This window comes from Tachypleus tridentatus, chromosome 7 (genome assembly GCF_004210375.1).
Source record: "Tachypleus tridentatus isolate NWPU-2018 chromosome 7, ASM421037v1, whole genome shotgun sequence".
NCBI classification, from domain to species: domain Eukaryota; kingdom Metazoa; phylum Arthropoda; class Merostomata; order Xiphosura; family Limulidae; genus Tachypleus; species Tachypleus tridentatus.
Genome location: NC_134831.1, coordinates 161,425,581 through 161,449,135, shown reverse-complemented (window position 1 = coordinate 161,449,135; position 23,555 = coordinate 161,425,581). Strand labels below are relative to the sequence as shown.

Genomic DNA, 23,555 nt, shown 5'->3' with positions numbered 1-23,555 from the left:
TTTTAAATATAATCTGTACTTCCTATCTTGATATGATGTGTCTAGTTTTGATGAAACATATCTGGCCACTTCATTTTGTGACATTAATATAATGTTATTTTATAGGAGAGTGATACTTTGGTTTATACATATTTGGTAACATTACATGTTTTGTGCATGTAATACCCCTGTAGCAAATACTGCTGAGTAATCAGCAACAATAATAAACAGAAATTAATTTTTAAAATGTGTGTACGTGTACAGAAATATTTACTTAAATCAGCATTTTGAGATTCTGTCGTAAGTAATACTAGCTGGGGTACTCATACCCTGGTCGGAAGTAACGTAAATTCATGATCAATGAAAAATTATCTTAGGTTATAAAACGTTGTTTCGTTTATGTACAATTCAGAAAAACAACAACAACCAAAACGTCCATTAAAAACAGCAAAACACAAAATGTGAAACCGTAATGTTGCATGTATCTCCTCATTAATCCAACAAACCATGCCAAATTTGAAGATCCATCAACAGGGGCGAAGTAGTGGTAACAAACCCCGCAAAATCATTTTAAAAAACCGCAAAATTAAAAATTTGTGTCTCTTTCCCTATGGATCTAATTAACTTCCATACCAATTTTGGTGAAGATCCATCCACACCCTACAAAGTATTTACATGGACATTCAACAGCCAGTACTGTTATATTTACATAGATGGCGCCAGTGCACTGGATCCGCATGTGACTTTTCATGACGTCATATCTGCACCCTGAAAATATATGAAAAAGTTTTCTGTGACGGGGAACGGGAAAATCGTGACACCTATTGCAAATTTATATACACACAAGATAAAAATTTTGCGATATTCGGGGTTGCACATTGCGCAATAAAATGTTGTTTCCAGTATCATATAAGCAATAGGTCTATTATAGTATGATTATATTTCGTAGATTTCATCTGCCAAGTGTATTAGTCCAATGTGTACAGATTTTTTAAAGTACACACATGTGTGTATATATAATATATATATATATGTATACTATTTTAACATTTTTATACACTGTAAAATAACATTTCGTATTAGATTTTAATTAATTAAAGTCAATTTTTGAATATTTCCGTTCTGTTACAACAATTTTCAGCGCTGTAGCAGTATTTTATACAAATAAAACTAATTATATGTATGTAGAAGATTGTACAATGATGTGAAAGTACATTTTATACATATAAAACAAGTTTTCAGTTAGAAATTTCTTTTCCAAGTCAAGAAATTTAAGGACTTTTATTAGAGAGGACTACTTGTTTAGTATAGATGATTGATTTATTTGAAACTGTGTAAGTCACAATTAGAAATTTCCGACACAGCAAATAACCTGTAACTTGATCACTGACAATACATGTCCAAATTGCTATTTAATTACCAGTTGCGTTTTCTGTATTTGTTTTAATTTAACAGTGTTAACGAGATAAGTATTTATCAATGAAATATGAATCTTTAAGACTGAATAGTGAAATAAAAAGATTGAAGCATGTGGAAGTTAAGTAAACATACTGACCAATTAAGTAATAAAATGTTGGATTTGATTAAATGTAAATTGATTATTAATGATTGAAGATGGGTACGATAGAACATGCTTTGATTACTGAGAGATAGGATGGAATAACTTTGGAAAGTTCCAGGTTACAGGCTCGGCATGGCGAGGTGGGTTAAGGCGTTCGATTCTTAATCTGAGGGTCGCGGGTTTGAATCCCGGTCGCAACAAACATGCTCGCCCTTTCAGCTGTGAGGACGTTATAATGTGACTATCAACCCCACTATTCGTTGGTAAAATAGTAGTATAAGAGTTGGCGGTGGGTGGTGATCACTAGCTGCCTTCCCTTTAGTCGTACACTGCTAAATTAGGGACGGTTAGCGCAGATAGCCCTCGTGTAGCCTTGCGCGAAATAAAAAATAAACAATACACGTGTACAAAAAATGTCAATAGATGGCGCTAGTTATAACAAAAGTCCTGTATAATTGGGAAAATTTAGCAAACTAGAAATATAAAAGTCGTGTTTACTTTTTAAAATAATAATCCATAGTAATTTCAAATTAAACTGACATTAGGATGGACAAAAAATAAAATATTTATACATATTGGTAAATTATGGGAGACTCGTTTAACATACATGTTTGCTAATTGCCAAAGTGTACAAAAACATTTGCAGAGGGTATTTATAAAAAGGGGCAGATTTAGAACTCAAAGGTGACCTTGAAATAATATATATTTATCATATGACAACATTCTAAGTTGCAGTTAGAAATGTGAGTTTGATAGAAGAGCTCTTTCATTCATTTGTAAGATCATTATATATCTAATTTTATCTTTTGAGTAAAATAATATTCAACACTGCACAATGCATGTCACTAAGGTATTGCTTTTTATCATGTCTAAATTCAACCATATTCTGTTGTTGAAATAGAAGAAATACCAATCATTTTTATGTAATTTCTGTTAATATTGTTGTACTTTTAAAATTAAATTAAATTTAGTATATTCCCAAGCCACCTTGCAGCAGCACCTATGATAATTTGTTTCATGTTGTTTTTGTGATAGTTAAATGTGTTCAAAATATGTTTTCAATTATCTCTACTCACTGATAAAGCCATATGGTGTATGATTCTCCTGCCATCTATTCTTTTATACCTAAATTTATTATGTGCCAGTCACGTGCATAAATCAAAACTAAGAAGTTAATTAAAAACTAATAAATCCAGAGTGATATAACAATCTTAGAAGTTTGTGCACCAATGCTAAAGGCATTTGTTTCGCGATTTAAAAAATTACCGTAACTTGATCACTTATGTGTGTTTATATGTGTATTTGTGTGTGTGTATATATATATATATATATACAAATAAAAATAAATATAGAATGCGAAATACAGTTAAGTGAAATTTTATATGAAAAGAAAAGAAAGTGTTTGAAATAGACCAAACCTCTGATGGTAAATAATTAAATTAGCCCCACGGGCAAAGTGTGCATGCCCCAATCTCGTACGTTAACCTATACTGCTGACTTCACAAAAGTTCATGTTAAAGAAAATACCAGATACAATATACAGGGATATCAAAAATTTTGGATATGTATTGAAGATACTTTAGGTATTATGCAAATTGTATGTTGGGCAAAAGTATTATTTACTCTTTATGGGAATATCACCTTGCATTCTGAGTTCTTGGAACCTGAGTCAGACCAACATCAGTACTTCAGAAGCATGTCATTATTATTAAATCCTCAATAACATATCTGTTTTTCTGTGCACAGTTGGGTTGTATTGTTGTCTTGCCTCATCTATGGATATACACTTTGTAAATTCAGAGTTATAGTTAACATTAATTTTCAGATAATGCCATGTATATTCAGTTAAAGCCTAAAACCCTTAAAAATATGTATTGAAATATTTGTTACATCATTCTGTTACTACAGTTCTTTAATTTTGTTTGACATTTGAAATATTTTTTGCCTTAGTTTAATAATGATACACACACATATATATATTTTAAGAAGGGCGTGTCACATCTTAATATTAAACTATTGTTGAATATCACAGTGAGGTGTAACATACATACAAGTTTTGGGAAGAAACATGTCAACTCATTCTACAGTTTACATAGGCTAGGGTCCTATTTATTGAGAATTTTACAATTGTTTTTAATAGAAAAAAAACATCATTATTTCTCTTCAATTTGCAATTACATGTTTATAGGTTTATACTTTAAATGCAACATTATAAGTAAAAAATTCAATTAGCGTTGTAATATTTCTGAATAAGTTAGTCGTAGTGGAATGAAATAATGTTTTTAAGAGTGTACGATTCTACTTTGTTTTTCTTTCTTTTACCTTGTGGCATGAATGTTAGACATAGTTCTTAATGTGCAGTACATTTTGAAAAAAAAATTATATTTTTCTGACAAAATAGTTTGTATCATTGACAAACATGTTTAGATGTTCACCTGATGTATTAACTTTATAAATATCCAATAGTTTTTTTTTATATTAATAATATGTTTATCATAAGTTCTGGGTAAGATGTATAAAAAGCATGTACAAATTTATCAGTCATCATTACAAAATCTACTACACAAATTTAGTAATCCCGTATAGTTTGGCATTAACTAGTTAGTACAACAATAACAAGAAAAGGTGTTACCATAATTAGCTGTCAGTACTTTTTCGTTTTGTTGTTTACAAGACTGCTATTTCACATTATACGTAAGTTGAAACCTACCAAGTGCATGATTGAGTATATTGCAGTGTTCCTCATTAGCTTTCAGATCCTGTATTGTAGCCTTCCACATGGAAGCCTTATATACTTCTTGCTTGCTATAGATTAGAATGCAAAAACATGTAAACATGGCAATGATGATGGCATCTGGGAAAAAAGAACCCTTTTGTCAAACCTGACCTTACACAGTGACCACATTTTGCAAAAACTGCACATACATTTTGTAAATACAGATATTTATTAAATTAGAACAACTCAGTTTTTGAGACCAGTGGTCTACTGACTCACCTGCCAAGTTCTACATTCCAAACAATAAACTTTTTCTCCAGTTTATTGTACATTTTTTTAACCCCACCTCACCCCATAAATCATCATGTTTGTGATGTACCATCTCACAACTGCAGATGCAAACATCTTTTACATATCATACTTATCTCAAATCTGTTATTACTCTAAATATCTTTCACATTTTCATAATATTTACCTCCCAATCTATGACACAATATAGAGTGTCTTAAAAAAAGTCTGGAACCATAGGTACTGGAATGAATTGTACAGAATGTGTTTCAAATGTTGTCCTTATAATTTGAAAGGAGTTTGGATCAACAGCAGGATTAACTTGACCTCCTCTCGCTTTGACAGCAACCATAATGAGCGATGTATGTGACATTAAGAAAATCTGCAAATTACCTATTGTTCTGGACTATTGGGATACCCTGTAGAATCATCACAGAAGGCTTATGTTGAAAGTGAAAAGTAGTTATAAGTTTATGTAATATTTTTATGTACATTTGTTGAAGAAGCAGAAAGGCATTTGTATTTTACATATGTCCTTTGTCTGTGCATCGAGCTAAATGAAGTACAAGTTCCAAGCAGACAATTCTCCACTTTACTTGTTTTCACACACATAACAGAATTTTAAACCGTATTAACAAGAAAGACGATACAATATCACAGAAAAATTTTCTTACCAGAAACAACTTGCTGAAATATATAATTTCTTTATTTCATAATTATCTTCTTTTTGTTAGTTTATGTGTACCAAAGAAATGAACACGTTGTGTGATTAAAACACAAAACCCTCATCTGGTATTAGTAATTCTTTCAGAATGTTCAGTGTTATTTTTATTTGAAGGTACACAATGCTGTTATACCACAAGACATTTAATATTTTTTTAAATTTAAAATCACAACTGTTACCAGTAATTTATGTTTACAATCAGTTTTTCATATTCATAAATAAAATGTGTTTTTTCATTTGACACGAAGTTGGGAATTAACTAGTTAGACCATAAAATCTAGAATTTCTGAGGTTCTTTGCCAGAGTGTTAACATCAAATTCATTAGTACTTTAATGAGTTCTTTGTCAAATATTGCACAAAGCTATAAAAAAACCATCTGCACTAGCCATCTATAATTTAGAAGTTATAGGCATCAGGGAAGTCAGCTAATCAACATTACTAACTGGCAACACTTGGAGCTGTTCTTTTACCAAGAAAAGTGGGGTTGTTCACCATGTTATAACACCTTCATGAGTGATGGAAATCAAACTGCAACCTGCAAATTGTGAATTAAGTGCCCTAATCAGTGAGCCAGTCTAGGCCTGATTTTTTTAATAAATGAGTATTATATAATATCTTTGCTTTCTTCTATAGTTGTCTCTTTGATAGAATTCCAGGTTCTTTCTCATTATCTCTTCAAGTTATCTGTCTAGTAGTTTCTTTAAAGTGATACAAAATGAAAAAAAGTCCTGTAATCCAAATGTTAAAGGCCCACCTACATGTTTTTCTGATATTTTTAAAATGATGATACTGAATTCTTTGATCTGTATTTGAGGTTTGAAGACTGAGACATTTATTATTTCTTGTTAAACTCTATAAATATTCTGGCAAACGACATATATAGAATGTTATTTATTTATTTTTTTTACAGGAGGTGACCTTAATACCAGACTTCTTAAACAATCAGTACACTATGTTTAAAGATGTATTTGGTTGCAGGAAATACAATAGATGTAGTATTTTGTTTATTCACCAAGCACAACTTTGGTAATAGAACAGTTATAAATGAAGCCTTCCCTTTGTTTATATATTTTATTTATTCTTTAATTATTGCTTCGTAGCACTTTTATAGTTGAGAGTTGAAATAAACTTGTTGCTTCTAAAGATTTTGAGTTAATATTAGGGGTGTATATCTCATCACAGTAGTGGATATGATACATATCTAGATATACAAGTTTATTAACTGTTTGTAACAAGTGTAACAGTTTTGTTTGTAATTTATTATCTACATTACTAACATTGTGATTTATAAGTACTTCACACTTTACAGTGATTTTTCAAGTTAACAGGTTTGATCAACTGAATGGTAGCTGACAAGTGTAGTAAAATAAATAAAGTTAATATATGTCTGTTTTGTTAATATGTTATATTAGTTTACATGTTTTTGATAAAATAAATGAAGACAACGTGTAGTACTCAACACTCTTTTTCCTTTATTGAATCAAGTTTTAACAAAACTAGTTTATTAGAAATTCTGTGTTTTTCTGTTACAATATGAGTATCGTATTGCTATATCTCTACACTTTTAGCAAATATGTAATCAGAGATGCATAATACACTCATCATGAAACTTGCCCCTTTGAGAATGCATGCCGTGTTATCGATGTGGCATTGTTGTAACCATGGTTATAAAATCTTGAACGTTGCTATGTTACTGAAAGCACAGCTTTCGTAAGATAGTGTCTTTGACACGTATTATCATGTGAATAGTTCCAATTATAAGCAGTGCTGTAACTGCCTGAACCGTTACTATGCAACCATAGGTATTGCTATTTGCTATTGTTCCCAGCCTTTTAAGATTTTCGTTCGCATTCGGAAATTACGTTCTGCAGGGGAAGAAAACAACAAAAAACACAACAGAAATGTATACTACTATTATTTTAGTTTTGGCAACAGTATATATTAATTTCTTATATGATAAATAGTTTTTGATTTGAATAATTGTTCCAACACTCACCCTCACAAGCGCGTCGCTAGCAGTTCAAAGTTGTAAGATAAGAGAGAAGTCTAAACTAACGTTGCACTACAATTAGAAACTCGAAAGTACGTGTTTGTCAAATTTTGTATTGAAATTAACTACAACAACACCTCGTTTTTTTTCCTGTGAAAATATGAACACAGGCAGTGATGTATGCATATGCACTGATATCGGCGAAAAAACAAGACGAGTTTATTTGTGTGAATGTGATTCTGAGTTTAAAATAATTTAGGTTATGTCGTTTCTATGGAAACTGTTACTGCGCAACATATCATAAACCAAAGCAAACGTGTCACGGCTTTTAGCTGATCGTTATAACCGATCACTTAGGCGTATTCAGTGATACTTATTAATTAATGTATGAAATATTATGTGTAATATAATATTTTTACGGTGCTGCTTTGAGTGAAATTATTGTATTTTTATTTTAATTTGTTGTACCAATAAACTATTCGACTGCAACAACAGATGTTTATCCATAAAATAAAATAATACATTATAAATACTTTTCTGAAAATTATCAGTTTTTTTACCTTTTAATTCATTATTTCAAATAAAGTCACTTCATATGATAAATTTAGGGTTTTTTTGACGTTACGTCGTATGTTAATTAATAGTAAATTGAAATATTAAAATTATTATTTGTTGTTTAAGATTATCATTCCAATAAAGAGAGAGAGAAAACAATTTTCCACCTCGATTGAACTGACCGCATTTCTATGGCAAATATTTTTGAGTTAGCGTTTCAGTTGCACTTCTTATACGATGAATATTTTCGTCAACACCTCTGCCTTGATCAAACGTGATGGTCAGGGTCCGTGACTTAAAGATCGCGCTAAAAACGAGGTCGCATTAGAGACGATTTCACTATAAAATACATCACCCATCTGTTTTATACTTTAATTCTGTACTCATAATATGTTTTCAGTATTTGTATGATATTTGTCTACTTGATTTATGATTTTGATCTGATACGTATATTAAATTATTATAACCTAAGTAAAGTAACTTTAATTCAGGTTGTTAAACTTCTAATTTAAAGATATTTATTAATTTTACTTCTGTGTTCCAATTCCATTATGCGGTAATCACGTGAAATTTATGCATCGTGTGTATGTGTGTTTTCTCAGAGCAAAGCCATATCGGGCTATCTGCTGTTTTCGCATCATAAGAATCGCTCTTCTATTTTAAAGTTAGGCGAAATTACGATTCGAATAAAAATATATTTTTAACTTTTATATTAAACGTTCATATATTTTATTAAGAATAGTATTATTACATGTTATGGAGTCTTAGTAGTGAAGAACTAAGTTGAAGTTTCGTACATTCAGTAAGTCGAACATTAATAAAATGAGTAGAAATGCCCGCCCTCTGGGAAGGTATAACTGACATTTCTGCAACAATGTACACATACCTGACATTCAGTAAAGTTAACCACTCGTGAGAAAAAGGATTTTGTTGAAATTTTACTTTAAAAATGGACTATCGTCACAAGTTACATTATAGAGTATATTTTATTGAAGTGTCGCCCGCTGGGAAAGAGGTAACTTCGGATTTACAATACTGAAATCAGGGGTTCGATTCCCTTCAGTGGGCACAGCAGATAGTCCGATGTGGCTTTGCTATAAGGAAAAAACTCGTACACTTTATCGAAGTATTTTTTTATATATACAGTTACTAATGAAAATACTTTGATTTTCTGTTGTAACACTTATGAGATTTTCACTAAAGAAAAACCAATAATTTTTTTAATTTTTATTGTTTTCTATTTGAAACTTACTCTTTTTGTGAATTTTTATTGGTTAAATCTGAAACATATCATTGTTGTGAAAATTTCAGTTGTTTTATTTATTGCTCAGCTCTAAAAATACTGCCTAGTTATAAAAAAAATATTACCCATTTACGATTGGTGATGATCGGTGCGGGACTTTCCAAGATAAGAGTTTTGGACGTTTTCATCGCAAGCTCTATTATAGTAAGATGCGGTACATCGTGTTTTACTATAGAAATAAAACATTTGATGCGTAGTATGCCAGTACCAATCAGTTGTGTGCATATAGTTCATAAAACTCATTTATGATGTCAGCAAACATGAACTGAGAAAAAGTAATTTTGAAATCATTGAAAGTAAAATGAAATGACCATGTGAAATATGATTATGTTCTTTCCTCCTCTCCAGTCTGAGGGTCGCGGGTTCGAATCCCAGTCACACGAAACATGCTCGCCCTTTCAGCTGTGAGTGAGATAATGTTACGGTCAATCACACTATTCATTGGTAAAAGAGTAGACCTAAGAGTCGGAGGTAGGTAGTGATGACTAGCTGCTCTTCTTTTTAGTCTTACGCTGTTAAATTAGGGGCGGCTAACGCAGATAGCCCAGCAGAAAGGAGTAAATCACCTTTATTACACCTACGACCTCATTTACCTTCATTATTTTTAGTTCTTTGTATACGAATGAGAAGCGTGCAAAATTTACGTTTTAAATATATCTTTCGGGTTGGAACAAGTCACTGTTCAGGAGCATTTTTTAATTGTATTTTTTTCTCACTAAATGAAGTAGTTCAATTGAGGTTTTTTTAGCCCCTAGCATTCAGACTGATTAAAAATTCTTACCCCTTGTAAGTACTTTAATAGAAAGGCTAATAAATATATATATATTTTTTGTTTCATCGTACATATTTTCTAATATAATCTGAAAGAAACGCACTAAAACACGTGATCTACTTCTTGTAAGCTTGAAAAGCCTTATTGCATATCCTCGTTTACATCTTAACAATATCGAAATAAGTTTCTTTTGGTTGCCACAGATCCATTCCAATTGAAAATTAAAATATGTATACCTTCCTATTCAGTGATTTGAGAGTATTGTTATACTCTCAAATAGAAATAGACAAATCACTGAATAGTTTTGCATAAATGTCAGTGTCCACTTGTGAAATGCAAGTTATATGGAAATGAGCCAGAACAGAATAATACAGTCTATAATATATGACAAAATAAAGTAAATGAAATAATAAATAACCAGTGAAGTTTCGAGTTCAAACTAGAGAAGGCGCTAATTCTCATATAAAATTACAATTATGGAAGTAATTTTATCTAATTTAGAGATAATTAAATACGTGACCTTTGATTTAGTCTAATTAAAGTCGAATGTTTTGTTTCCAAACAAATACGTAGCTTTTCTATCAAATGTTGTCAGAATCCGTAAAAATGTTTCTGGAAAAGTGGTTTATATTTAAAACCGGATATATATTCAGCGGAGGAACAATACATTATTTCGACCAACGTTATTTATGTTACTAAGGTAGAAGTGATTTAATTCAACCACTAATATATTCCTAGAATTGATCGTATAAAGTGGTCCATACTTCTCTCCTCTTTCACTTCAGAATTAGAACATTTAGCACAAATAGCTCCTGGGTAGTTTTGCGCGAAGTTCAAGAAAGAAACTCTAATATGCAATAACAATAGATTTAAAATACCAAATTATACAACAATAAGGAAAGACAGAATAAACAAAAATGATGAAAATAGAGGCATTATGCTGCTCTACAAAATGGAACTATCAGTTATAGAAATTAAATTGAGCAGTAACAACGAACATGTCACAGTGGATATCCTACAAAGAAATAAAACAAAAGTAATTGTAGCAGGAATTTACTGCTCACCAAGTAAATAACTAGATATAGCATAACTCAACAACATATTTTCCCACAACCATAACTCTATAGTTATGGGTGACTTAAATAGTAAAAAATGTTAACTTTGATTCCGGAGCTCAAACAACAATGGTAGAAGTCTCTTACAATTCATAGATGACAACAATATAGTATTATTAAATGATACCACCCCTACACACATAGTGTATGTCACTAACTCCAGTGACATACTTGACCTGTGTATTTGCACATATAATATGAGCCAAAAACTAATAAAATTCCAGGTGGGAAAAGATGTTGATAGTGATCATCTACCAATATATTGCGTCTTCGATCTCGCCCCCCATAAAAATATAACCTTCAGGAAAGAAAAATTTAATTACAGTAAAGCAAATTGGCAAAATTACAAACAGGAATTAGACAACCTTTTACCTAATAAAGTTATAAAAGAAGTTAAAACCCAAACTAAAATGGAGAATTACTGTGAAACTATAACGGAGTGCCTTCAGAAAACAGCCAAGAAAACAACACCATAAAACAACAAACAACACATGGAAACCCACCACCTTAATCAAAAAACGAAGACAATTAAGAAGACAGTACATGATAACAAGAGACAGAGAAACAAAAACGCAAATAAACAATATTAGAAATCACATCAGAACACAAATAAAACAACAAAAACAAGATAAATCTACTGCTCAAAACTAAATGATAAAACTGACCCGAAAAAATTCTGGTCACATCTTAAAAGACTCATCGACGATAATACAGTCGCAAAGTAATATCCTGTACTCAAACATAATAATACTACAGCACACACAAATAAAGAAATAGCCGAAGCTTTCAAAGATCAACTTCAAAATACATTTAAAACTCACACTGATCCAGATATGAATACATATTTCTACAATAAAGTCACCAACCATATATTAAACAACAAAAAACAATTTGAACCAATTTTTCCAATAAACATAACTGATACAAATACAAGTTCCGACACAGATTATACAAGCACGTTACTAACAAATGAAATATCTCTTCAAGAACTACTCGAAGCAATAAAAAAAAATCAAAGTACCAGGTGAAGATGAAATACAAGCTATCCTTCTAAACAAGGGCACTCCGAAATTGTTTGACCACCTAAAATTACTTTTTAACCTATCTCTATCCTCAAGATACATCCCAGTTTCTTGGAAGCTTGCTAATATATTAATGTTCCATGAGGAAGGAAAGCCAGCAACTGAACCTAATAGCTACCGACCAATCAGCCTGACCAGCTGTGTAGGCAAAATTCTCGAAAGAATAATCAGTAATAGACTCTCCACATTCTTGGAGATGACATCAAAATTACCAAAAGAACAAAATGGATTCAGGACATTTAGACAAACGACAGATCACTTAATCAGATTAACCAAAACTATAATAAATAGCTTCAATAAAAAAGAATGTACTGTCGCTTGCTTCCTTGATATCGAGAAAGCATTCGACATTGTATGCACGATGGTCTAAGGTTCCGAATGAATGAAATGGGACTACTGCGTGGAATTATTCGCTGGCTATCTAACTTTTTGGAAAATAGAAAGTGCAGAGTGAATGTTGAGGGTACCTTTTCTGAGTACTTTACTCCAGAAGCCGGTGTCCCTCAGGGAGGGGTGGTTAGCCCTATACTCTTCATCATGTATGTAAACAATATGTCACTGAAGGATCCAAATCATGGATTCTCTTCACAGTTCGCAAATGGTGTGGCAGTCTGGAAAAGTGCCGCAACACCCACGATAGCAGCCACTAACATACAACTGCAATTAAATAGAATAAGTGAATACTGTCAAAAATATAGAATAAAAATAAACACAGCAAAAACACAACTCGTATTCTTTACGAAATTGACAAAACACAAAAAACAACAGCCAGAATTATATGTGAATGGCACACTACTCCAGACTGCCCCAATGGCGAAATTTTTAGGTCTAACCCATGATTCAAAGTTAACTTGGATTAATCATGTTAACGAAATTTAAAATAAAGTCTGGCGAAGAACTAACTATGCTAGGAGTCTAACTGGTAAAAACAGTGGAGCATCTACAGACAACATACTAAAAATCTATAAAACATATATCAGACCAGTAATAGATTATGCAGTTCCAGCATGGATAACTGTAAGCAATAAAATAATTAAAACCAAACTACAAACAATCCAAAACACACTCCTTACAACAGCATACAGAGTTCCAAGAACTCTATCATCTAAATTCATTCACAAATATTCGAACATACCAACCGTACCAGATATACTCCTACATTGTACAATAATGTACTTTAATAAGAATTGGGTGAAAAACGAATTACTATGTGAACTAGATAGGTACCTCATACATGATGAAGCTTGTCCTAAATATCTCTCCCCAGTTAATTTATATTTCAAACATAAAAATAAATAAATACCTAAAAAATAATAATAGTAATAATAATTAAGTGCCACCAACAAACTTGAGATTCTGCTGACAGAGTAAAATAATCACTATATATGAGCCACAATACATTGGCATTGCCCTGAAAAGGATCAAAATAATAGTCAGTTCAACAATTACAAATACCAATCTGGCAAGACCATAAGTTCAGGAAGGAGGAAGAGGTCATAGAGAATCTGACCCTCCAGGGTATGAACATTTCTTACCCAAACACCGAGAGAGAGCGAAGCACTTTATTATGATTCTTTGCTATCACGTTTCCTTGAAAAGCATTAATTGTGAAATACACACACACATATATAAGCATTCACACAAAGACGTAAGAAATATTATACGTAGTTTACAGTTATTTATCCAAATTGTCAAGTATCCGTGTACAGCTTAAAAGTGGGTTGCCATAACAACGTATTGTATTCAAAGTTTGTCTTCCCGTGTTGTGTCTACTTTCCACTCCCCAGAATTTATATGTATGTGTGTGTGTATATATATATATTATTTAAGTTAAATAGTTCTTGTTATCCAACAGTTATGAACAGGAAAATATCTTTGTTTAATAAATTGTTTAATTTAATACTACGCGGCTGAACTGTGTTCGAAGATAGCGGTGTTTAACATCCTGTTCATGATAATATTTCGCCCAACAGCGTTTGGCTGTCGTCGTCATGACAACGCAGAGCTTCGTGTCAGACATGCGAGTTTTAACTTCAAGCCGGGTGCAAGTTAACGCACCAACAAGTCAACACCAGTCGCAAGCATCCAGCCAATCAAGTCAAGCTCAGGTAAAAATGTGATTTTATATTATTTTATTGAAAACATATACGTTTATAAAACAAACGGAGAATAATAATGTTGTTATAAAGGGAAAAATAAATCATTAAACCATTCGTTCATTTTTTATAACTTTGAAGCAAAGTTAGATGTCTTTTTATTCATGTGTTTTATTTTACTTTACAATATTAAAGTGAAGTTACTAAAGCTAGAAACAAGTTATTCTGTAATACTCTGGCAGGGGGTCAGTCGTAAACTTTAATGCTTATAACGCTAAATTTCAACAAAGTGTAAACAACTACTCAGTTGTATTAGAGCGAGTCTGAGGCCTTAAAGCCAAAAACCAAGTTTCGATGTCTATGATGAACACAGCACAGATAACCCATTGGGCAACTCTGTGCCTAACTACAAACAAATAAAAGATAGATATTTCAGCTATTGTGTACCTTTGTGTCGAGCCCGAAATTGCCAGATTGTTTGGGCGCTCGACTCGTAATCAGAGGATCGCGGGTTCGAATAATTGTCACACCAAACATGCTCTTTTAGCCGTGGGGGCGTTATAAAGTTACGGGCAATCCCACTATTCGTTGGTAAAAGAGTAGTCCGAAGAGTCAGCGATGGGTGGTGATGACTAGTTGCCTTCCCTGTAGTCTTACACTACTAAATTAAGGATGGCTAGCGCAGATAGCCCTCGTGTAGTTTTGTGCGAAATTCCAAAAACAAACAAACTTTACTATGAGAGAAACTTTTCTGTTAGTGTGTCATTTGTAGCACGTATGTACTTTAAACAAATTTAGAGAAATCTATTGTATTTAAAATATGCAAAGTGTAGAAAACAGTAAAAAAACCTAATTGTAGAAATCAAAGGAAATTATGTCTAATTAAACTTAAGTCTAATGCTAGTAATAGAAAAAAATATATAAATTATATATATGCTTGTTATTATAATACCTATTAACAAATTACTGTGTAAATCCAAAGATATTTCATACATTACACGTCTTATAATGTACTATCAGCTTTGTAAGTAATATTTATATACTTGAATTGTCACGAACTGGATATACAATTTTTTTGTCAATAATTCTGAAGGGAGACAGGTCTCATGAATGGGTAAAACTTTTGCTGTGCAAAGTTAGTAAATAAAACGTGAAACATGCGAAGCATTCACTTGACTAAGTTAAATGTTACAGCTTAAGTTTGTTTTTTTTATTTTAGTACAGAATTACACAATAAGCTATCAGTGTTCTGTACATCCGTTCAGCATCGAACCCATGATTTTATTTGCGTTTTAATACTACTGGGGGAGGCAAAGTATTTTTGAGCTTAGACGAGGAACAGTTACATTTGTTAAAATGTAATCACACCATTGATGATAGAAACTTTTTTTTTTAATTTTTAGTAGAAGTTGATGTGGTGTATAATTTTTGTGGCATTGGAATTATTCAAAATATCCAATTTTTTGAAGATTCTGTGCAATAATACAGTTTTCGTACACTGTAATTAGATAGGTTATTTAGCTAAATAACATTCGTAGCATTTAATAACATATTTTATTCGTGAGATGTTTGACTAACACACCCACATTTACCCCTTCTCCCCGGTGACTCAAAAGCAAGTCTGTGGGCTTATAATACTAAACAATGGGTTTTCTATACTCACAGTGAGCACAACAAAGGAAACACATTGTGTGTTGGCCCATCATGGCCAAGTGATTAGGGAGCTCTACTCGTAATCTCAGGGTCTCGGGTACGAATCTCCGTCGCATGAAACATGCTCACGCTTTCAGCCGTGGAGGCATTATAATCCCACTATTCATTGTTCAAAGCGCAACCCAACAGTTTGCGATTGGTGGTGATGACAAGCTGCCTTCGCTGTAGTCTTACATTGCTAAATTAGGGATAGCTAGCGCAGATAGCTCTCGTGTCGCTTTGTGCGAAATTGAAAATGAAAACAAACCCATTGTGTAGCTTTACGCATAATTAACAACACACACAGAGCTGTAACATTGTCAGACTGCGAAAATAACTTTTATGGAAAAAATTAACACCTGACATAACACACAAAACAGACTGCATAAACCTTCACCAAAGAGCACATTGCGACAGTCGGGCAGTATTGATGAGGTACAATATAAGTCGTAAAGTTGTATTTGTGTGAAATTAAACATTTTTTAGAGGATTCTATAAGCGTTTATTGCATGTGTATTATAGAATACTTGTGAACCGAGCGTGGCCTGATTTGTGTATATGTCGGATTCTTTATTCGATGGTTTAAATTGTTGTCGCAAAAATATTCTACGTACTTTGTGCCGAGAGTTCTGTTGTTTGTTCACATAAGTAAAACCCAAGAACTGGCGGTCAGTGCTGTTTAAAAGCTGCTTTCTCTCTTATATGTCGTCTCCCGCTGATACGGCAGTAGACCTGCGGATTTACAACGCTAAAATCAGGGGCTCGATTCCCCTCGGTGGACTCAGCAGATAGCCCGATGTGGCTTTGCTATAAGAAAACACACACACGCACACACACTGATATATCGATTCACAAAAATGAGGGACACCATTGTGTAGCTTTATGCGAAATTATGAAACAAACAAGAATATTTGTGTCGTATATAACCATGACAACTTTTATGTATTTATTTTTTGTTCACGAGAAACGTTGTTGTTGTTGTTGAATTAAACACAAAGCTGCACAATGGGCTATCTGTGCTCTGCCCACCACGGGTATCGAAACCCTGTTTTTAGCGTTGTAAGTCCGCAGACATACCGTTGAGCCACTGGGGGCTACACGAGAAACGATATTTTATTTGGGATTTTGTAAATTTTTAATTGTCCATGTAATGTTACGCAGTTTTGGGGAAGTTTATAAATTGGTTACACAACTGTTCATATTTTCCCTTTATACCAGTTTTCCAAGCAACCAGTGTGTTATGACATCTGTCCGTAAAACATTATATGAATAATTCCTGTGTAACTAATTAAAATTATCATCACGTCTGATAAACCCAGTTTGGATTACCTTTTCATTTACAATAATTCATCCATTTTCATCTTGTAGTTTAATAGTTTTTTGCCTTTTTGGTTCACCACGTGCACGAATCAGCGTTAAATGAACATCCCAGTTGTACCCATAGCAACAGCAATAGAATTGTTACCGTAGCGTTGCTAGGTGAAAAGAATGAATGCATGCTTGTTTCTAGTGTATACGTGATAACAAGGGATGGATTATTGAGGTGATACTGGAAAACGTTCATCAGAGCAGGTAACTATGTTTACAGTCGCGGAATTGTTAAATGAGAAAATAAGGCAACATGTTAAAACCTCATAGAATCGTGTACTGTTCAACTAACCATTGCAAGCGAGTAGGTGCTGTTGGTTTATAAATTGTAGGCCTATTCAGGCTTAGCTATAAAATGAACGTTCTACGAATAGTCATAGTTCGAACATTAAAACGTTGGCATGGATCCAGTAAAATATTTAGTTTCCAGAAAGTGATCATTACAGTAAAAAACTTTAATATTATAGTTTGATTTGTATAAATATTAAGTCAGATAAGTATTACACTTGCAAATTTGAAGCCAATGACAGAATGTGTGTGCACTTACAATTTTATTTCTAGATTACACTAGAGTTTAGGGAGCATAATAAGTAAACCTTGACATTCTACAATGAATTTTATCCAGTTCTATAGTTAGTAGTGTATTTTGTATTGTAAGGATTATTTTATTTTGATAGTGAGTTCATTCAAATTTATGAGAAATGGTTAAAAATCACTTAAAAGATGTTTACTACTATTTAACCATACTTACGTATTTTAGTAATTTTTAGCTAAGCTTTCATACACCCAACATAACTTGAAAATCTAATTTGTTTTATTCGACCATGAACACCTATTATGAATATTTAAGAGGTAAAACCAAAATATTTGTAGTTAATGAAATGCAGAGTTTCTTCTCAGGTTTCAGGAACTCAAGTATCTAATCAACCATCAGTATCTGTGGCCCCAAATCAACAACAACAACCATCAGAAGGCTCCAGAGCCACCATAACTGTAGCTGTTCCTGCCTCTGTTTCTGTGGTAGCTCCTACACAACAGCAGACATCTAGTGTTGTAGTTCAAGCAAGTTCTACTGGTGGAACTCCACAGTTTATAGCTGTAGCTGGTGAGTTGAATATTATTTGGACTAACAGTATAGGAACTGATAAAGTGAGTATTTTGTAAGTAAATTAATATTCTGACAAACTTCCAACTGGTTTATTGCAAGGTGGGTTAGTGCAGTTTTGATATTGTTAAACATCTGTTTAAGTTGTGTATAAAATTGTATTCCTGAAGCACACATTTTAGCTTTAACAAAAACAAAATTAGATATATTTTTAAGGAAAGAGACAGAAATGTTTTTAATAAACTTGTGTTTAGATAAGTGAGTGAATGAATGTTTATTATCTGTATATTTTAGATCTTTCTAATTCAGTAATGCATACTTTATTTGTTTTGTTTTTTGTAAATAGTTGAGTGAATTCAGCTTATTCACAATTCTGTTTTGTATTACAATTTTTTCAAGTATCTCAACCAGATGGACAAACACAAGGTACTGTGGCTCTTCAGGCTACACAGCCCACATTTGTGCAGTACGTAGATGGTGGAGGTGATCCCGGAATGTTTGGAGGAACAAATACATCAATGTATGTACTTTTAATAATCTTTTATTCATGGAGCTAATTCTTTGTTCTATCACAGAGATTTTATTTTTACATGTATCTAAGGCTAATTCATACATAACAGTTTTTGATATACAGCTAATTTATAAATGAAGTTATAATTCTAAGAAACAGTGAATTAAAGGAAAAAAAGAAAATGTTACAATATGTTAACCATACTGTGGTATATCAGGTGCTGATTTTCATCCAGTGCCATAGCTCATCTCGTGGCTTATGATGACAGACGTAATAATGGTCAAGTAAGTAACTTGGCAGTAATTTAGGTTTTAAATCTAACAAGCCCCGAAGGAGCATGAGAGATGACATGAGACTCAGAAACAACTGTTTCTTTTCAACCCCACTCATGAAATTAAGGTATGGTTCTACAGGGAATAAACAATGGAGGGTATGATAATTACCAGATCATTTGAGAAACTATCAGTATTGATTTATTGGTTACTCTTTAGTAAGGTGAGTATTACTAAAAGACTGTAGTAATTGTCTGAGCTTTCTATATATATATACTTTCATGAACAATGACTGTTATAATGTAAACCACATTAACTTTTGGTGCATAGATCATAACACTCTGCATTACTGACTGTTGACAACAGTAATTTAAACATTGTGTTTGGCTGAAATTAACATTTATACAACTGCTACTACATCAAGAAATGCCACTTTTTCAAGTGGTTCTAATTATGGATGAATGTTCAGTCTGCCACCACTAATCAAAACTGTGAAAATATAATCATGCTTTCTGTTTGGTAACTTACATACCAAATAGAAATTTATTGCTGCAACTCATTGTTGGAATTTTTTTTTTACTAGCTATAAAAGCATTTAGAGTCTGCATTTTTATGGATAATGTAATCTGGATAATTGGAACCACAGCTGTCTTTCCTGTTTGTTTGGTTTGTTCTTATAAGCTATTGAGTTTCAAGTGTATTTCCTGTGACATCTCTCAGCACCAAGTAAATTATGATACAGTTGTTTATTTGAAGGCATTATGTCTTTTTCTTAAAATTAGGATAATTTGAATATGTAAGTTATTATGTTTCCATTGAAAAAGTTCATATTGTAATTTAATCAACTGTGAATATTGGTGTTGTTTGTAATGACAATGTATTTCTGTGCTACAGGACAGGATATCCAGTGTACAGTGTTACTGATTCATCAACCATGTACAGCCCTGCTACAGAGGCAGCTTACTATAATACTGGAACTGTTGTCACGTATTCTCAGGTACTTAGAAATTAAACATTGTATGGATTTGTCTCATAGTTAGCCATTTGATGCCATTGAGGCTCGATAGTCATCCTATTATACTTGGTTTTTAAACAATAAACTCACTACTTGTCATTAAAAAATGTGGGAATCTCTGAAGATATTGTTTTTTAATTTGTTTTAAATTAGTTACTCCATATTCATTTTGTATAATTTTACCTTTAAAGCTGAGGAAACTGATTTATAAGAGACAAATCAATATTTGCCAACTGTATAGACAGTTTCTTAAGGTATTCAGTTATTAACTTTAAGCATTACAACACTGCAGTAGGCTTGAGATGTAAAGTAGCAACATACAGAAAAATTCAGACATTTTGATTATATTTAGAATAGCTAAATATTTGAGAAGAGTTAATGTACTATGTGGGAAATTTTCATTTTCATAGTTTTATGATGAATACCAAATTTAGTTACCACTTTAGAGATTCTGTAATCTGCTATCAGCACAGTTACATAGGCTTCAGGTCAGGGGAGCTTGAATGAAGAATTTTCAGCATTAATTCATCAGAAGATTAAATATTATCCAAGTTAACCTTCTTCTTCTGATAGTGCTTGACTTCCTCCTAAACCTGCTGAAACTGTCTGACAGATTTTTTTCTTCCTTTTGTTATGTTGTGCCTTTCCATTCCTCTCCTGCAGAATCTTTTAGGCCAAATTTAATCCTTTTTAAACATGATTTCTCAGATTTGTTCCACTTTATCTACTTCCCCAATTTCTTGTAATTCTATTCCTCCCTTATTAAATGACACTTCTTCCTCTCAGTGTTTTGTTTTTCCTTCTTCTCTTAACATTGGGGTTCATGCTGAGCATTTTATTTCTCAGTTGCAAACTGGTGCTAGGGTGTCTTACCCACCATGGGCCACAAATCAGTTTGCCTTGACTTATCATCAGGGAGATAACCCTGATGATTAGGCCTAGTTTTTCATTTTGCTCTTATGAGACTCCTGCAGTACTTTTACATCATGCATCTTTTTTTTTCTGAAGCACCCAGTCAATTTTCTGAGGGATTTTGTGGGATTACCTTATCTCTCTCTACCTATATGTTGGTGTGATTGTCCTCATTAGCTCTATCACTTCACTTGTGGTTTCTTTGCTGTTTGTTTACTGTCCAACTACCTTCAGAACTTGCAGATTGCTCCTTTTCTCAATTGTTCCATTTTGGGGAATATTCCTGAAATTTTGGAATCACATGTATAATTTGTGAGGCAGTATTTGACCCTTTTGTCTTTAGTTGCTCATTTGTTACACCCTTAGCCCTTGCAGTCCACTGTTTATGTTTTGTGTCTGACACCCTTCTGTCCTTTACCTGTTCCTCCTAATAGGGGTTCCACGGTTGGGCATGTTTATCATCACATCTCTCATCGTTTCCAGCAGTAGTAGTGGCTTTATTGCAGTTTCTGGTCAAGTGGGAGCTCATTTGACTGATTTTATTTTCTCCTGGCAGGAATTCACTACTGATTATTGGATTCTTCCAGTCTTATCAGAGGGATTTGTCATCCAGTTCCTTTCCCTTTCCCATTGTCTACCATTCTCATATCCTTTCCATTATCTTGAGATTCTTCTATTGACCTAAATTTGTAAAAGGTGGTTCAGACTATTTTATCACATAAAGCTTTCGAGCTTCTCAGCCACCCTTCCCCAGGTTTCCACTTCAGGCTGTTTGTAATATACGAGAAATCTGGGGGATTGGAATCCTTTAATCAATCTGTTCTGCCTCAGTAAATTTCCAGATTTTTCAGTTAAAATGGAATCCTTCCTCACACTAAAGTGAGCTTTCTCTCTAGATTGTGGATGACCAAGGTAGATATTTAGAATGTCTATCTACATATTTTCTATTTGTTCTCATTGTAGATACTGTTATCAATTTGTCCATCATGGGGTTATTTACCAGTTTTGTTACTTGCTCTTTGGGCTTGCTTCAGCTCTGTGTGTCTTTAGTCAAGTTAAAACTTTTGCTTGACTTACTTAAGCTCAAGAGTTATGCTTACGCCATTATGTAGATGAGTGGCATTTGTTAGCCCATTTAGAAATGTTACACTTGTCTCCTTTTGTTTGAAGCTGTTGGAGTGGGTTGGATTATCACATTAAAGAAGTCTTTCCTGTTATGTACCCATGTCTTGTCTGCATGGAGGTCTATTTTAACTCCAACCTTCATTTGATGGAGTTTTTAGTTCTCCACATTCTTGCTGCTCACTCTCTTACTGCTCATGCACTTCTTACTGGAGAAGAGGACTTCTATGGAAGCACTTATCACCTTGGGTTGGGGACATATGAGTCTCTTCAGTGGACTTTGCATGACCAATGGAATCTTATTTGTGATCCTTTGAATTCTTTCATTAACCTTCCTTCTTACTTTGTCAATCATTTCTTTGGTAGTTTAACTTGGCCCACACATCACTGGTTTTACTGTTTCCTGCACCTCACCCAGATTTGCATCTCTTCACCAATGCTTCTCTACCTGGTTGAGGGGTAAGGGTCAGTCAGCAGGAAGCTTCTAGTCAATGGTCCATGACTGAATGGTCTTACCATATCCACATCTTGGAGACTCTGGGAGTGTGATGAGCTTTGATCACTTTCTTCATATAATCAGGAATTGAGTTGTCATGATCCATTCCAATAATTCTACAGTGTTAGTTTATATCAGCCTTAGATTGGTACCTGTTCTTGTTCCCTTTGTGGTAAAACTTTAGATTTGTATTTTTGGGCCCACATACTTGGAATAAGTCTCCTGGCCTTTCATATTCTAGGTGTTTTTATTCCTAAGGTATTCTGGTGGTTATGCTCATAGTGGCTACTTCTCAGCTGAATGCATTTTCCACTTTCCTCAATTACAAGTTCTCTCTTTTTTCTTTTTCTTTTTGTCTCTAGTTCCTTATCCACAAGCTCTAACTGTTCATGTGCTCAGTCTGGATATTGGCTAGCACAACCATGGTATCATAAACTAATTCAATTCCATACTGACCCTCCATTGCCTCTTCTTCCCATCCCATCCCTTTTATGTCAACCTCAGTCATTGGCATTTTATCCCCTACTTTTCATACCTGGCATTTATCAAGTCTTTGTCAAGGATATCCAGATTATCTTGGCAAGTTTCTTACTTTTTAACTTGTTCCATTTACCCTTCCTCATTGCCAGTTTTCAATGTAAATGGCATATCTTCCACCATTGGTTTTTGAGTCAGAGTTTTTTTATTCTTCACCAACCATTCCTTTTGTTACAGATTTTCTCACTTGACTGTTTAATCATGAAACTTTGGGCTCATCCACTGTTGGATATCAAGCAATCTTATCCCACACCTGTTTTTCCCAGTACAGTTTTATGTTTTCTTCCACTACTCTCTCTTTTTTGTTGCATTCCTTCCTGATTTGTAGACCTTGTTGAGTAGT

The 23,555-nt window shown here is 33.2% G+C and overlaps 1 protein-coding gene across 8 annotated transcripts in view; it reads left to right on the top strand.

Moving 5' to 3' along the window:
* Positions 1-23,555, top strand: part of LOC143257055 (DNA-binding protein RFX2-like) — a 79,351-nt gene that overhangs the window by 17,264 nt on the left and 38,532 nt on the right. For 6 of the 8 annotated variants that reach the window (XM_076515171.1, XM_076515175.1, XM_076515174.1 and 3 more), the window contains exons 2-5: positions 14,060-14,194; positions 18,143-18,347; positions 18,747-18,867; positions 20,025-20,127. In XM_076515171.1, coding sequence (XP_076371286.1) covers positions 14,078-14,194; positions 18,143-18,347; positions 18,747-18,867; positions 20,025-20,127 — 546 coding nt within the window. In that variant the 5' untranslated portion in view covers positions 14,060-14,077. Of the gene's footprint in view, positions 1-14,059; positions 14,195-17,301; positions 17,447-18,129; positions 18,348-18,746; positions 18,868-20,024; positions 20,128-23,555 lie in introns of those variants that run through there. The other 2 variants (XM_076515176.1, XM_076515177.1) reach the window with 2 other exon arrangements.